At 40.7% G+C, this 15,424-nt stretch overlaps 1 protein-coding gene across 1 annotated transcript in view; it reads left to right on the forward strand.

Moving 5' to 3' along the window:
• Positions 1-15,424, forward strand: part of fbxw4 (F-box and WD repeat domain containing 4) — a 33,149-nt gene that overhangs the window by 11,562 nt on the left and 6,163 nt on the right. Inside the window, exon 6 of the mRNA XM_069658869.1 lies at positions 9,539-9,604. Coding sequence (XP_069514970.1) covers positions 9,539-9,604 — 66 coding nt within the window. The remainder of the gene's footprint in view (positions 1-9,538; positions 9,605-15,424) is intronic.

Consider the following 15,424-nt stretch of genomic DNA (forward strand, 5'->3'; position numbering starts at 1 on the left):
GTATTAATTTTTTATCAAAGTTGTCCTTAGTGAATGTTTTTTACAGTTTTACACAGACAAAAGTTTAGGATGTTGGTTTTGAGTTAGTAATTTGGTTCCCTTTTCTCTGGAACTTATTGGGAGATCTCTTCCATTTCTTTAATATAAATATCTAGTTGAGTCTGCTTTTATATTAAGAATTATTATATTATATATATTATATATAACAAGAATGAATGAAACCAAAGTGTTAAGTTGCACATGTGCATTGATCCAGGCACCGTGGAGCCCTAACAGCATGGGAGTGTGTGATGTGCACTGGCGGCAGTGTTATTCATACAGCACATTATACTAATGAGCGTCACTCCCACCACATTTTGAGCAGGAGAAGCTCTGTGATCACTGAAGCTCTGCCTCTAGTGGATCCCAATTTAAAACTTGTCAGTCGCGCTCCTCGCTGACCCCGACAATACAAACACTTGTCACAGAGACCTCCTTTCACTGGCTCGCACCACAAATATCACCAGAGTGTTGTGGAGTGTGACCTTAACTAGTTCTGACTTAAAAATGTTGTTTTCCAACTTACTCCAAATGCTCTTTGGTTTTTCAAACCAAATCTTAATCTAAAGCATCAGCTGATGGAATTTGGTTGTTGAAATAATTTAGTCCATGTAGCTTTACTGTGCTAAGGTCATCGGGATAGAGCTCAGTGCAGTGTGTAACCTCCTGATAAAGGACTTAAGTCATTAATGAGAGTACATGAATCCATCAATCAATCAAACTATACATTAATCCATCATATCAATGAAGGATTTAAGATTAATAATATATAAGAAAAGTTTACAAGAACGAACATTGACACATTAGCACACACAAGTTAAAAAATAGTTTAGAAACAATTAAGTTGAATTGCAGTTGTTTAAGAATCTGCACACTCTGACAGCTCATTCTATTTGTAAGGAACACAGCTGAAAGCAGTTCTACTAAAAAGGAAGCTCTTTGTATGTAAAGCCTCTAATTCAAGTATCTACAATTCAGTTTGTTTCACTGAAATGTGAATTTCAAATGTTACAACCTTAAACAGATAATCATGATGCCTCTTCAACTTATTGATATCTTTGATTTAAGGTAACACAGTATTAATAGGATTTACACTTTTGTAACTCAAATTCATCATACAAAAGTAATTGCAGATATCAGTAAGGAAATCCATTCATGGACATAAATATTCCATTATTACAAATGATAATTAACTTATATGCTAAGTAATGTTTAGCATATAATGATTTAAAGACCTGCCACTGAACGTGCCATTTGTTCAACACACGGAGATCTCAGACAGACAAAATCCATTTCTGTAGTTATAAAATAAGCAAACATTAGATACTGTATGTTTCACTGTGTGTGTGTAACTCTTCTCTACTTGACTTCCACTCACACAATGTTTTAGCATTTACAAAACCATTATACTAAATGTCATTTAAGGAAACCATGGCTGCATTCTTGCATTAAGAGGTTAAGTGTATTTTTACACAACTTACCAGGACTTTGTGTTACACTTTTTTTTGTTTTATTATTATACAGGTATAATTGGGACCGAACGTGATTCAAGAGTCAGCTAGCGTAGCGTGTTGTTGTGTCTGGTGTGTGTGTCCAGTGTGGACGGTTGTGTTGGGTCCCGGTCTGTTCCAGCCGGATGAACAGAGCTGAGGGGCCAGCTGAGGAATGTCCCTGTGACCCTACACACAGGAGACACAAACAGAAGCCAAAAGGACCACAGGGGGGTGGGGAAGGGACAACAGGGTCTGGGCATATGTGTGTGTGTGTGCGGGTGTTTGTGTGTCCATGCATAACAGTGTGAATTTGTAAGAGAGAGAAAGTGCATGTTTATGTGCATGCATATGTTTGCCCATGCATAGCGGTTTGTTCAGTGTGTAAGAAAGGACTGGAGGGAGCAAGGGAGAAGAGTCTGTGAGTGAAAGAGAGAGTGTGTGTGCCCGTGTGTGTGTGTGTGTGTGTGTGTGTCAGCGGGGGTCAGCACTTGCACCCTTTGGCCATTGTCTCCTTCCCTGACCGATATAAAAGCATCATAACCCTTTGAGCTCAGACATATTTAGAAAGCAGATAAAAGCACTTTTTACAAACTAGATACACGTCAGGCACAAAGCCCGGGGTCAAGCGCAACAAATTAACAACCCTCTTTCTGACGGGAGGTGGGGGTGTCGGGGGGGTGACTGGGCAAAGCTAAACCGCCCCTGGAGTCCAGAGCCAAATGCCTCCACATTCCCAGAGCGGGGATGTGGGCTGTTCTGTTGCATTCATGTGTAATTGGTCCTAGGGGCAGAGGCTGAGATAAATACTGACTTACTTTTTGTGTTTGTATTATGTGCTCTTAATTGAAGACTTGTTTGGAATTCCCTAATTCCAACAAAAGTCAAGACGGCCTTTATGAAAGGCAAGAATTTAAATTATTTGTCAGTCAGGGTGCCATCACAGCCAGGTTCCACACGCTGAAATACCAACATTTGAGAAGTCTAGGTTTGTAGGTAAGATTTGGAAAAAGTATTATTTATATTAAGATGTGATTAGGAGCATAAACAGTTGATTAGTTTAATTGAATCAATAATTTATTGTCAACATGTATGAAGAAAAAACTTTGTTCAACACTTGTTCAAGCTTTGCTAATGTTGAGGATTTGCTGCTTGTGTTACAATCAATCAGTCAATTTTGAGTGATATGGCGCCAAATCATAACCAAAGACACTTTACAAAAAGAGCAGGTCTACACCGTACCCTTTAGAGAGACACAACACAGGTCCACCATGAGCAAGTGCTTCATTTCCATCACTGTAAAGTAATTTTAGGGGGTTTGGATTTGTTTTAGTGACACAGAAATGGAGCAGTGCCACTTTGCAAATTTGAATCCACATTTATAACTATAATAAATAAATATACTAGTTAACGAATCTGTTGAGAAAATAATTGAGATTTATGAAATAATAAGTAGTTACTGTCCTTCATGTCCATCATTTTCACATCCTTTGTGGAGAGATCCTTTATAGTATAGAAGCTGGCAAACAACAAAATTGTGCAATTACAGCTGTCATCTTGCTTGATGTGGTGTTGGCTTACTCTGGTATCTCATACTAGACTAGCAGCATTTTTGTTGTAATGGACCAAAACACACCACTGCATGACAACTGAATCTGTATAAAATATCAACCTGCTAAGCAATGCAACTGAATGTTGCTACTGCACAGAAGCCTCATACCTTAACTTGTCTGGTATCTAACCTTCCATGTAGTTGTGCATCTTTTTGCCCAGTTCATGATATGAACTCTAAACTTCTCCACCTCAAAACAGTTGTTTTGAACATCATGTCTTTCGTGCTCATCAACAGCTTAAAAGGGCTGTGACTTCAGAGAAACTGTTACTCAGGATGATCCTGATTGCTGACAACTGAAATGAAGTCTAATGTTGTTTTATGAAGTCTAATGTTGTTACTTTAATGGTGCTAAAAAATCTGAAAGACCAGTTAAGCACAAAATTATCCTTACCTGGTGAAAGCATTTTACTCAGACGTGAAACTTTGACTACAGATGTTATGTACATTTAAGTAGCTCTGTAAGGGATGATGTATAGTGAGCAGGTTGTTATCGCGGAATGGAACCCCGACAGGATTCGCGGAGGGGTCTTGTCTAACCCTGAAGCGGTTCATCCGCAATAACAACCTGCTCACTGTACATTATCCTGCTTATTACACAGCTTTTTACTTACAATTACAACCAAGTTCTTAACACAGCCATGCAATAATTATTTTTAATATATTATCATCTGAGAATTATCTGATTAATAATATCTTTAGATGAACTCCTCACTGAAAGCTTTAGTCACATGCCTCCTTTGTCCTTGTAGAGTCAAATATAAAACTACACAACAGTCATCTTATATATAATATATAATAAAAATATATAGTAATATGTTTATCTGGGGCTCATGGTGCAGTGAGCATTGTGGACAGACAATCTAAAGGTCTTAGGTTGATGTCCATGGATCATGTGGGGCCTTTCTGTGAGCAGACTCTCCCAGTGTCTGCATGGATTTCGTCTTGTTTCCTCTCACAGCCCAAAGACACGAAGGTTAGGTTAACTGGCAGCTCTAAAGTGACCGTATAATTCATGATGGGATGGTTGTCTGTCTGAGTCAACCCAGTGACAGATTGGCTACCTGTATAGTTGGTTATGTCAGAGCATTACTGTTAATATGATGAATTGTCAGGGTCCATGAAGGGCGTTAAAGATGAATCAGATTTATTGATCTGCCTTTCAAGATATGACTTATTTATTTGATATTCTTAAAACTTGTGTCTGCAACATTTCTGGGACATAATGTTCATCTCTTCAATTTTTAAGTACTTTTGATGACTGGATGAAACCCAGAGGAAAGTGGTCTGAACAAAGTGATTATTTTTATGATCAAACATCAGCCTTCACATGCAGGCTGAGCTCTGGGGCAGTGCACGTGCACTAGACTCTAATAATGCTTAACAGTTCATTTTTATCCAAGTTCTAGGTATTGGAATGAATCAATATTTCTTTTCCAAAGAGAAAATGCACATGCAGATATGTCCATACTGAGGAATAATAAATAGGCTGTATTGTAAGTATATGAAACTTTGGAACAAGATTTATAGAGAGTAGTATAGTGATGGTGTATAATAAACTATTTCTCACTGTGGAATATAACCAAACAAGTCGATCTCCAGAGTTTGTTTTTGAGAGATTTTTGATGGCAGATTAAATATCCTACAGACCAGCACAGGTGTATTGATGGCTTCCTGTCCTTCCAATGTTGTTGGTATGTCCTGATCTGAGATCAGAGCTGACAGTCTGGACAGCAGCAGTGAGTAAGCGGTGGTCTTGGGAAAGCGTTCCCTGCACGGCCAGTGTGTTGATGTGGAGCTAACAATGTTGGTACTGTTGGACTCAACCCCCAGCAGGGGCTCTCACACTTTGTCTGCGTGTGTGTGTGTGCGTGTGTGTGTGTGTGTGTGTGTGTGCGTGTTTGTGTGCATGTGCATGTGTGTGTGTGTGTGTTTAGATGTGTTTCTTCATATCTGTGTTTTGTGCTTCTGTGTTTGTGTGTGTGTGTACTGTATATGTGTGTGTGTATGTGTGTTTGTGTGGCTGGGGTCCCACTGAGGACTCAGTCAGTTTGTGTGACACTGCTGGACAGGCCCTTAGATAATACAGCCGGCTGATGAGGTTACCCAAACTGTGGCAGAGGCCCAGCGTGCTGCTAATGATGAGAGGAGGGAGGGGGAGGCACAGGTCTGGGCAGAGGAGGGTGACTATGTTTGGCCAAAGACATGACTGTGTGTGCGTGTGTGAATATGTGTGTGTTTTTTGGGGGGGGCACCTGCCCCACATTAGGCGAGAGAGGCTCTGACCTTAGCAGCTATAATATCAGTGCAAGCCCTGACCCCAGATCAGGTCTGGTTGGCGCTTCAGAGGGGTGAGAGAGTTTGGGGAGACAAGGGGGAGTTATTCTTTCATTGTATGTCCGCTGTCCCCTGTCCTGCCTCTGCCAGTGCCAAAGCCCAGTGAGGGGTGAGTAATGTGAGTAATGGAGAGTAATAGGGTCCAGATAGTGAGTGTGACCATAACCCCGCAGGTCAGAGGTCACCCACCATGCATACTGGTCCAGGCCCTGCTCGACCCATTTGGGGCGTAAATGAGTTTACCCAACACTAATTACCGGGGGACTGCCAATGGGCGCGCAGCTTAATGAGACTGACAGCTGCCTCTATGCCCCACTTAGCCCCACCCCCCCACCATCCCTTTGATGCCAACAGCATCCTTCCATCACAGCTCTGTTTGTTAGCGTCTGGATGGCTAAATAGCATTTTTACAATCCTTTTTCAATTAAAAAAAATATGCAGTCTTTCTCATTGTTAGAACAGACTGGGTAGTCCCCAAGGTTCAATCCTTGGTCTGCTGCTTTTTACTTTGTTTATAAATGACCTGTCTACAAGCTGCCCAGAGGCTGTCTTCCAACTTTATGCAGATGACACAGTCATTTATTCAGCAGCTTTAGCTAACGCCACCTATCAAGGCAGCAAAGATCCTATCTTCAGCCTTAGATGAGGTCCACCATAGCTGCAATATTATCACCTTGTTTTCAGTTCAGTTTAAATGTTTTAAACGAAGACATAAAATAAAGAAGCAGATGAGTTCAATGAGTTCCTGTTCTAAGGATCAATCTCAGAGCCACAGCCCAAATTTGAAAACAAGTTAAGAAAATTGGAAAAACATAAAAGTTAAAAGCAACCTTTATTGTTTCCAATGACTGAGGCACTTTTACCAACTCAGGCAGCTAGGCAGTGATTTGCACTGTATGATTTTCTCTTTTTCATATTGTATGACAGTATGAGTTTAAGCATCACATTTGCATTGTCTCACCATAACTGTAGTATATTGTTGTTTTATGATACTGAAAGCTGTTTATTTTGAACGCACTGTATACTGTATGTAAAAGCCCACCGAGACACAAGTTTTGAAAAGTAGCAATAGCTACAAACTCAGCTCTCCAGTTTCACGCTCTGTATTGGAACAATATTGTTCAATTGCATCCTCCCTCACAGCTAGAAGGTTCCTAGTTTGAACCATGGTTCTGACGTATAGGGGGCCTTTCTGTGTGGAGTTTGCCTGTTCTCTCCGTGCATGCGTGGGTTCCCTCCACTCCGGCTTCCTCTCACAGTCCAAAGACATGCTCGTTAGGTTCATTGGTGACTCTAAAATTGCCCGTTGGTGTGAGCGTGAATGTGAAAGGTTGTCTGTCTCTATGTGTCGGCCCTGTGATTGACTGCCGATCAGTCCAGGGTGTACCCCGCCTCTCGCCCAATGACAGCTGGGATAGGCTCCAGCTACCCGCGACCCTGAACAGGATAAGCGGTATAGATAATGGATGGATGGTTTCTAATTGTTACTTGCAATAATGTATTATGTAATAATTACTTTAACTATAAAAATCCAGACAGTAGCACGAGGTGTCATCTTGTCTATGTAATTAAATGAAGGCACAGACCTGCGTCACATTCTGACAGCATTCCTGATCTATGCTCCACCGCAGCTGGAGCTAATAGCTTCCTTCCCTTCACTGTGGTTTACAGGCAGGGAGTTAACCTTGGGGTCAACATAAATGTGGTTTCTGGTTTGAATATACATACATTCAGTCCCTGAAACAATCTCTGGAATTTTCTTATAGCTGAACATATCTACATAAAGCCTTCTGGATTATCTGCAGGCTGCAAATGCAAATAGTCTATTTTTCCTTTATACCGTCAAGAATAACTAATTCATTCAATCTATAACCGTGTAGGAGCTACATGCAGTTGATACAGATATGTTTTTAAAGTGTACCTATGTACCTGAAATTGTCTGTGCTTATCCAAACGTCAGGTGAAATAGTGCCAAAATGATGTAAAAGCAGTACGCCTCGAGTCATAGAGATTTGGATCCTGCCAGCATTTGTTCTGGAAGTTAGTGAAAGAAAGATGCAACGTCTTTTAAATACTATTTTTCTTTTTTCAAACGTGTGTATGCAGGACACAGGAGGTAAGGTATCTGTTTGTGGCTAAGTTTAATACTCAGTATGTGACATCGATGAAGCTTCTGCTAACAGACTGGTTGCTCAGCAACAGTAACTTTGTTGAGAAAGCTGAAGTCATCTGCATCCACTTCACAACAGCAAGAAATAGCTCAGTTTAAGGGCCAACACACAGAAAGTGTAGCATTATAAACTGACCCCCTGTTCAGAAGCCAGATCTTGCAATGTGTTGCCTGTGTCGGACCTACCTGTCTTGGAGGAAGAGGGCAGACTCAGGAGCAGTTTTGAATCCTTTCATATCCCATTATTCCCTTCATCTGCTGAATGACTGATGAAGCTTGATTCAAAACTTTGCCAGGGAAAATACAAACTCTTCCTGTTGTCAAACCCAGTGACAGCGGCAACAGGCAATAAGAATCACTGTATGAAAAAAGTAAATTTACTTGCTTGTGTTTTGGTAAGGGTTACGGTTAGGGTCAAATAAACAGGCATCTTTTCTAACCCCTTTATATATAACAGCAATGTTTATATAATAAGTGTATAATAATAATTTCTCTCTCTGCATCTGTCTCTGTATCTCCATCTACACTATTCCCATCCAGCCAACAGCATTTGTCAGTGTCTCTCTGTGTGTAAAAGGCGGGTCCTCCCCCCTGTCCGTCAACCCTGTAGGAGGGCACTAAGCCCTGAGACCCGACAGAAGCCCCCCTACCACCAGCACCCCTGGTCACCACCCCACCCTCTACATAGCTTCTAACACCCAAACACACCCCGTTGGCCCACTCCCACAGCGCTCCTCCCCTCTCCTTTCACCGCTCCCCCTCCTCCCAAATGCATAACATTCAGTGTGCATACCTAGGCTGCTAATTCCAACCTGCCACTCCAATCAAAGGATCACAACGGTTGTAGTTTTCTTCTCTTTTCTTCTGCTGGGAAACAATGTGTGCTGGATGGAAGCAGTGAAAAGAGTGTGCTTGTGTCCTGCTTTGTGCCAGCATCATTCCAAATATTCAAGTCTTTGTCTGCCAATTTGTTAATGATGACGTTGTTCTCATTATCAATGTCTGTTTCTATTTTATAGTAATTTTTAAACTACTATAAATTGTGTTGAGGTTATGTTTTACATGGGTCCTAATTTAAAGTTTCAAACACTAATGAGGGGAGTAAGGCCAATCTTGGCATCATTTTGAAGGAGACAGACACGTTTTTTTTACACAATACGGTTTTATATAATGTGACATTTAAGTTCTCTGAAATAATAATCTTTTTTTTCTCAGATGACTTTAAAGTTATAATCTTGAAGATCTCAGTTTCAGCATCTATGGCAATAAACGGTAATTGCGGGAGCACACTTGCCAGATATCCAGGCGGTGTTGCATGTGTGGCGTCTCCAGTTGTAACTCTTGATTTTCCTCACTGACAGTCGCTTTCCTTTTTAGACTGTTTGCCTTCATCTGAGTGGATTTTCACTCATTTTTGAAGTTGAAGTCATCGATCTTATCTTGATTGTTCAGCCATAGTAGATCATTGTTTACTCGCAACACAGGCAGAGACCGGAAAAGCAGCCGCTTAGCTCCGCCTACCGTCTCTGGCAGACCAACCACTGCTGGGTGATGGAAAACGCGTCACTAACTGGGCAGAAAACTTTTCTGCAAAAGTCGCACCAGGCACTCAGTCTGTAATACTGCAAATGCAAAGGCTTTCATCAGTGGGCCATATGAAATGAATGAATGAAAACCCTCTCGACAGTATGGGCTACCTGAGATATGAAAGACAAGGTCTACATGATAATATATTTCTTCTGCTGCCATTATTGTCATTATCGCTTGGGGTTGTATTGCAGAATGTAAGCTGAGCTGGTTTAAACAATTTTGTGACATATTTCATTCTCTCTCTCTCTCTCTCTCTCTCTCTCTCTCTCTCTCTCTCTCTCTCTCTCTCTGTTTGTACAGCTCCTTTGTAACAGGCACTGCATGCTGTGAGAACCTCTCCCCTCTCCGCATCTGGGATATTGAACGGTAAGTCCTGAAACTACTCTAAACAGGACATGCACAGTATGTAGTAGTTTCATATACAAACACATTCTTCTTCTCTTGTCCTGTCATTTCTAAGCGCTTATGACAGGGACCATCAACTTAAGATAAGTTATTTTTTTATTGATCCCCAAAAGTGGAAATTCGGGTGTTGCAACAGCGCAAAGACAAAAAAGCGAGAATGTGAATACAAATAGGAATAAGAATAGATAAAATAAAACAGGTATATACAACTGATTTACAAAAGTAACTATCTAAAGTGACATGATATATGATGAAGTGACATGTATGGTGAATAGCAGCAACATTTTAGCAGTATGAAATAGTACAGTATAATGTGAGGTATAACATATAACATACTGTATAGTACAATATAAGGTGAAATATAAAATTGGCAATAAAATACAGTATGGTATATCACAGTATGTGTATGTATATAATGTAGTATGATATGGAATATTTAGTGAGTACTTCAAAGTAATATGATGTAAAATTGCAATAATATGGAATAATAGTATAATAATATATAGTGCAATATATGACTTTTGTTAGAAATCTGTGTTCATTTAAACTGGCTTCTTTCTATAGGTTTATATATGTTCATTAATATATTCTATTGACTGTGGTTTTAGGGTTTTCACATCTAGTTTTGGACATCAGCTCAACTGAATCCAGTGTGTTATGGGCCTAACACACTTTGTTTCATCAATTCTGTATTGTGCTCTCTTATACCTCATTTGCCAGGTTAATGTTCTCACATGGCTTTGGTTGATTTTTTCATCTAAAACAGCAACAGCCTGTCCTTTTATTGATTCATAGAGAGCTAAGCTCAGGTTTGAAAACACCATGGAACACACTTGTGTTGGTCAAGGAAGACTTCAAAATAGGGGGTCCCTGAAAATTCCTGTTTCTGAAAGGCGAGGCTTAAACTTGATACATCCCTGCCAAGGCTGCTGTAATTCCCAGCTTTACCTGGACCAATTAAAAGAGGCCAAAACAGGAAGCTGCTTCCTGCTTCAAAATGGTTGGGAAATCTGAGGAGGGGAGAAGCTAGAAACACACAGGGAGAGTGCAGGAAGGGATGGGTGGGCAGGTTATTCTGCAGGTTGCAGGTGGCGAGGGGAAATTGACATAGTTACCAGGTGAAGCGGAGCTGGATACTTTATGCCTCCTTTCGTCCAGGTGATTTGTTTTTCTCAGTGGCTGGATGTGAAAAACTGTTGGACCCAACATGGAAATTGATTTAAGTGAAATTCTCCAAAATAAACTTAATATTACTTTTTTTGGCTGTATTTTAAAGATATGCAAGGTAATGTGGTTTGACGTAATACTATTTTATTAGATTTAAAAGAGAAACTATAGTCTATCAAACTCTTGGCCCATCCATTCGAGGCTAAGTGCTGCTCATGGGGGATTCACGTTGGGTCTCTCTCTAAATAGTATTTTAAAAAGTATGGTCTAGACCTGCTCTTTTTGTAGTGTCTTGAGAGTTTATTGAGATTGAGTTTATTATATTGACTGATATTTGTATGCAAGGTTAAACAAAACCTGCATTTCCTTATGTCACCTGTGACTTTTTGTATTATTTGTCAAAGACAAAGTGCTTTGTGTAGCTGAAACACAACAATGTGACATCTAACTTTTCGTTATTATGTTTATTCAAAAACAAAATCCAGAAAGCATTATGATTCTTACTAAATGTATTTGTTTTGGGGAATTGGTTACTTTAAAATAATATATTGTATATCTGGGCTACACGGTAGTGCAGGTTAGCACTGTTGCCTCACAGCTAGAAGGTTCCTAGTTAAAGTCCTGGTTCGGACGAAGTGGGTCTTACTGTGTGGACTTTGCATGTTCTCACCGTGCATGCATGGGTTCCCTCCGGGTACTCCAGCCTTCTCTTACAGTCCAAAGACATGCTTGTTAGGTTCACTGGGGACTCTAAATTGCCCGTAGGTCTGAGTGTGAGCGTGAATGGTTGTCTCTCTCTATGTGTCAGCCCTGTGATTGACTGGCGATCAGTCCAGGGTGTACCCCGCCTCTCGCCCAATGACAGCTGGAATAGTCTCCGGCCCCCCGGTATAGATGGATGGATGGATGGATGGATTGTATATCTGCATACAATCAAAAAGTAGATGATATGACTCGTCCATCAGAAAGTCTCTAAATTATCAGTAGAAGCTACCTCCACTCCAGACCCTGTGAATAGACCAGTAAAAACACAGAACAAAGCAGATTCATGTCAAAATTCAGTGTTCAGTGCACAGCTTCATGTCCCTTTAAGTCAAGCTCCATCTGAGCCAAAGCATCATAAACTAGTCACTGTTACATCTTAAGCACCAAACAGCATCCAGGAAAACAGCTGCTGACACAGCCAGATCACAGAATGGACACCGCAAGCTTCCAGCAGTCACTTCCTGTCCCTGTAAGTAGTAATGGCTCTGTGAGAAATTTATACAGGTTTTAGGACTGACAGAAGTCTTCACTGTCTGTCGTCATTTTTTATCAAATCAGATAAAAAAAATGTTATTTTTGACATGCTATCTAAAAGTTTTTGTAAGGGCTTACCTTACCATTCAGACTCAGAGAGAACTCAGCTCAAATCAAACATGGTTGTTGCTGAAAAAAATGTCTTAACTTGTAGTACTAAATATTGTCGGTCCAAAAATATCTAGGAGTACATATAGATTCAAACCTCAGCTTCAAAACCAACATTAAAAAGGTCTGCAATTTGGCAAATTCTAGGTTCACCAGAATCTTTCTATCAACTGATTTAGGCAAGTAATTCTTCCACTCAATGGTCCTCTTCCACATCACCTGTTCTCTCACAAGTTGGTCCAATGCACACTCTACAGCATTGAAACCACTGGAATCATTATATAAACAAGCACTTAAAACTAAGGACAATAAACCATTCTGCTTTCATCATTGCCATATCATAAATAAATATAATCTGCTTAGCTGGGAAAACCTCATTAAATTCAAACATATCTGCCAATAAGATCATGAATGGTTAAGCTCCTCCTCCTCTGTCTGGTTTCATCATCTTTAAATGTAATGTAAACAGAGCAACTAGAGGTGCAGTTTAGGGGGGACTGCACAGTCCCATTCAGATGATCTGCAGGCCGTCTTTTCCTTCAGAGCATCACATCAGTGGAAGTTAGTACCACAGTCAAGAAGAGAGTCCCCATCATATTACTCTTTTAAGTGTGAGGCCAATAACATCTGGCAAAAGGCAAAAATATTTTGTTTGAATGTTGATTAATGTACATTGTCCCTTTTCATCAAATAAACTATTACATTAAAAAAAATGTTTAAAAAAAATAAAGAAAAATACAGAGTTGCTCAGATGAATTGCAATAAGATATTTTTCTCACTCTTGCTTTCTGTGATTATTCCACACTTGTAGTACACTTGTTTTTAACCTGCAGAAACCAACAGGCTATGGTAACACTTAAAGGACGAGGGGTCATAAAGCCCAGGCTCCCATTGTGCTCTTGTGACTTGGATTTTCATTTCATTTAACACTTTTTCTTTTTGCTTCTATTGCAATTAATTCTGTTTTTTTTTCCTCTCCATGGCACAAAGAGGTCTTTTAATCAGTCATATAGAGAGGGATCCCACACAAGTGGCGCCATTGGAGCAGCACCCCAACTTTTCACACTGTCTCCGCTCATGGCTAAACACGGAGCAGGGAAAAAAGCATCAAAGAGAAAGGACCCTGACCATCACTCCCAACTCCCAAGATTCCCCTCTGTTCCTTCAGAAAGGGAGCCCTCCTTTTTCCACAATCAAATGGCCAGGCTAGGATTCCTGACATTCCTGAAACTGAAAAGAGTTGGGTGAAATACAAATTGCAGCGGCATTGTCTTTGCAGTGCCCATGTGTATGCAACTTTTTGAAGGTGGTCATTGTTGACGGGTCCCAGCAGCCAGCGCCCCTCCTCTGCGCCGTCTCTCACATTCCTGCTGCAGCGATCTCAGAGGTGCAGGGTAAATTGGGAGGACGTGCAGCAGGTTGCGTGGCTCCCCTCTGTTTGTTTTAGCAAGTAAAAACCTCAGCAGGGCGTCTTTTCTCTACCTGTCTGACGGCTTTTGACGAAAGGGCCTGTTTGCCAGTGTGCGTCCCCAGGCTCCTGTTTAGAGCTCAGACTTAACTTTACAAGAGCCTCCAACCTCTTCTGTCACAAACACACACACACACACACACACTACTTTTCTTTCCTCACACTAAAGGATAATACCCTTAGCCTCTTCTTGTTTTTTTTTCAACATTGTCAATTCATTAATGATTCCTTTCACAACTTGTGTGTGTGTGTGGCCCCTAAAGCCAACCTGGCTCCTGCAGTGAGACCAGACAGGCTGAAATCAGGACTTAGACCCTGTATGTCACACAGCCAGTAGCCCCCTCATAACAATCACTAAGTCTGTGCCCCCTAAGGGCAACAGTCTACCCATCTCACAAAGTAGCTTAAGCTGCTTCTTTCTCAAGCTGCAAAATTATATCTCCCAAAACTGCTAATTTAAAAAAAAAATTGTGATTTGAATGTCAATTTGTACATCAGGCTTAAAGGACTGTTCTCATTAGGGTTGGGGTAAGGGTTACAACGTGGTAACTGTTTCTGGTACTTTTGGCCAGCTGGTGTTTCAACCAAAAGTGCACAATTGTTTTCTAGTTTACAACACTGTAACTCCCTACACATTTTATGTATCCTGTCTTCACTTTCAGACTTTGTTTCCATCATAATCATAATCCATCATAGTCCAGACAAGCTGTGCCCTCACAGCTACATTAGGTCCAGCTGGGTAGTTGAAGTTGGAAGTTGGTGAAAAGTGTTTGGGAAGTTTGGTGTCGACTCTCCCTCCGTCAAAGAGAGACAGTATAAGTCCTCACCCAGGTGCTTGTCAACTGTCAAGTTGTTTACTGTCACTGTCTCCTCTCCACCTGCCTCTAGTTTTCAGACACCACTCCTCATCTCTATTAACACGCTGGCTCCCAGTTGTAGCTTGCATCCAGTTCAAGTTTCTGGTGATGGGCCGCATGCACAGGCGTCAGTTCAGGTATGGACTGCAGCGGACCTGTCCCTACCAATGTAAAGCCTAAATTGTTCCTGATCATTAACCTCATAAAGAGTTAAGTTGTAGTGTCAGTAGGAGTTCATCTTGGGGATATTATTGGCTCAAATGGGCCTATTACAGATATATCAGTATTGGCCTAAATCAGTATCAGTAAGTCATTTTAAAAACAGCCTGAGTACCTTTTCAAAGTCACATTGGTGCAAAGTCAGTGCACTTTCCACTTAGAAAATGTATTTTTCATTCCAGCCCAGAATTCCCAATAACGGCCGACACATTGGTATCTGTACATTTTTACCCTCTGAAAATCTTATTGTTTCAAAAATAAGGTGTCCATCAGGCTCACTGAGTACAAACACGACGTGAAAAGCTTAAACTTGCAACTGTGCAAGTTCTTACTCTATTACATCTCATATTAAAAAAGGCTACACATGCTTTAATGTACAGATTGTATTGGGGCTGAACAATTAATCCAAATTTGATAAAAATCTCGACATGGCCTCCTGTGATTTTCAAATCCCACACATCAGAAACAGACTAAAAGGAGAAGTTAATTATTTTTAAACCTGGGCCCTTTTACTCAATGACTCATAGGAACAAAAACTTTTGGAATTGTCCAGTATATGTCCTCCACCATTGCCGCGATACGGCCGCAATGGCTATAACATAATTCCCTGGGGCAAATGCACCTGATCAAAGTGCGTCTACTAAAAGACGTACTTTGATCTTG

Source organism: Semicossyphus pulcher, unplaced genomic scaffold (assembly GCF_022749685.1).
Source record: "Semicossyphus pulcher isolate SPU_LCO1_2020_fin unplaced genomic scaffold, fSemPul1.0.p SCAF_12, whole genome shotgun sequence".
Classification (NCBI taxonomy): Eukaryota; Metazoa; Chordata; class Actinopteri; order Labriformes; family Labridae; genus Semicossyphus; species Semicossyphus pulcher.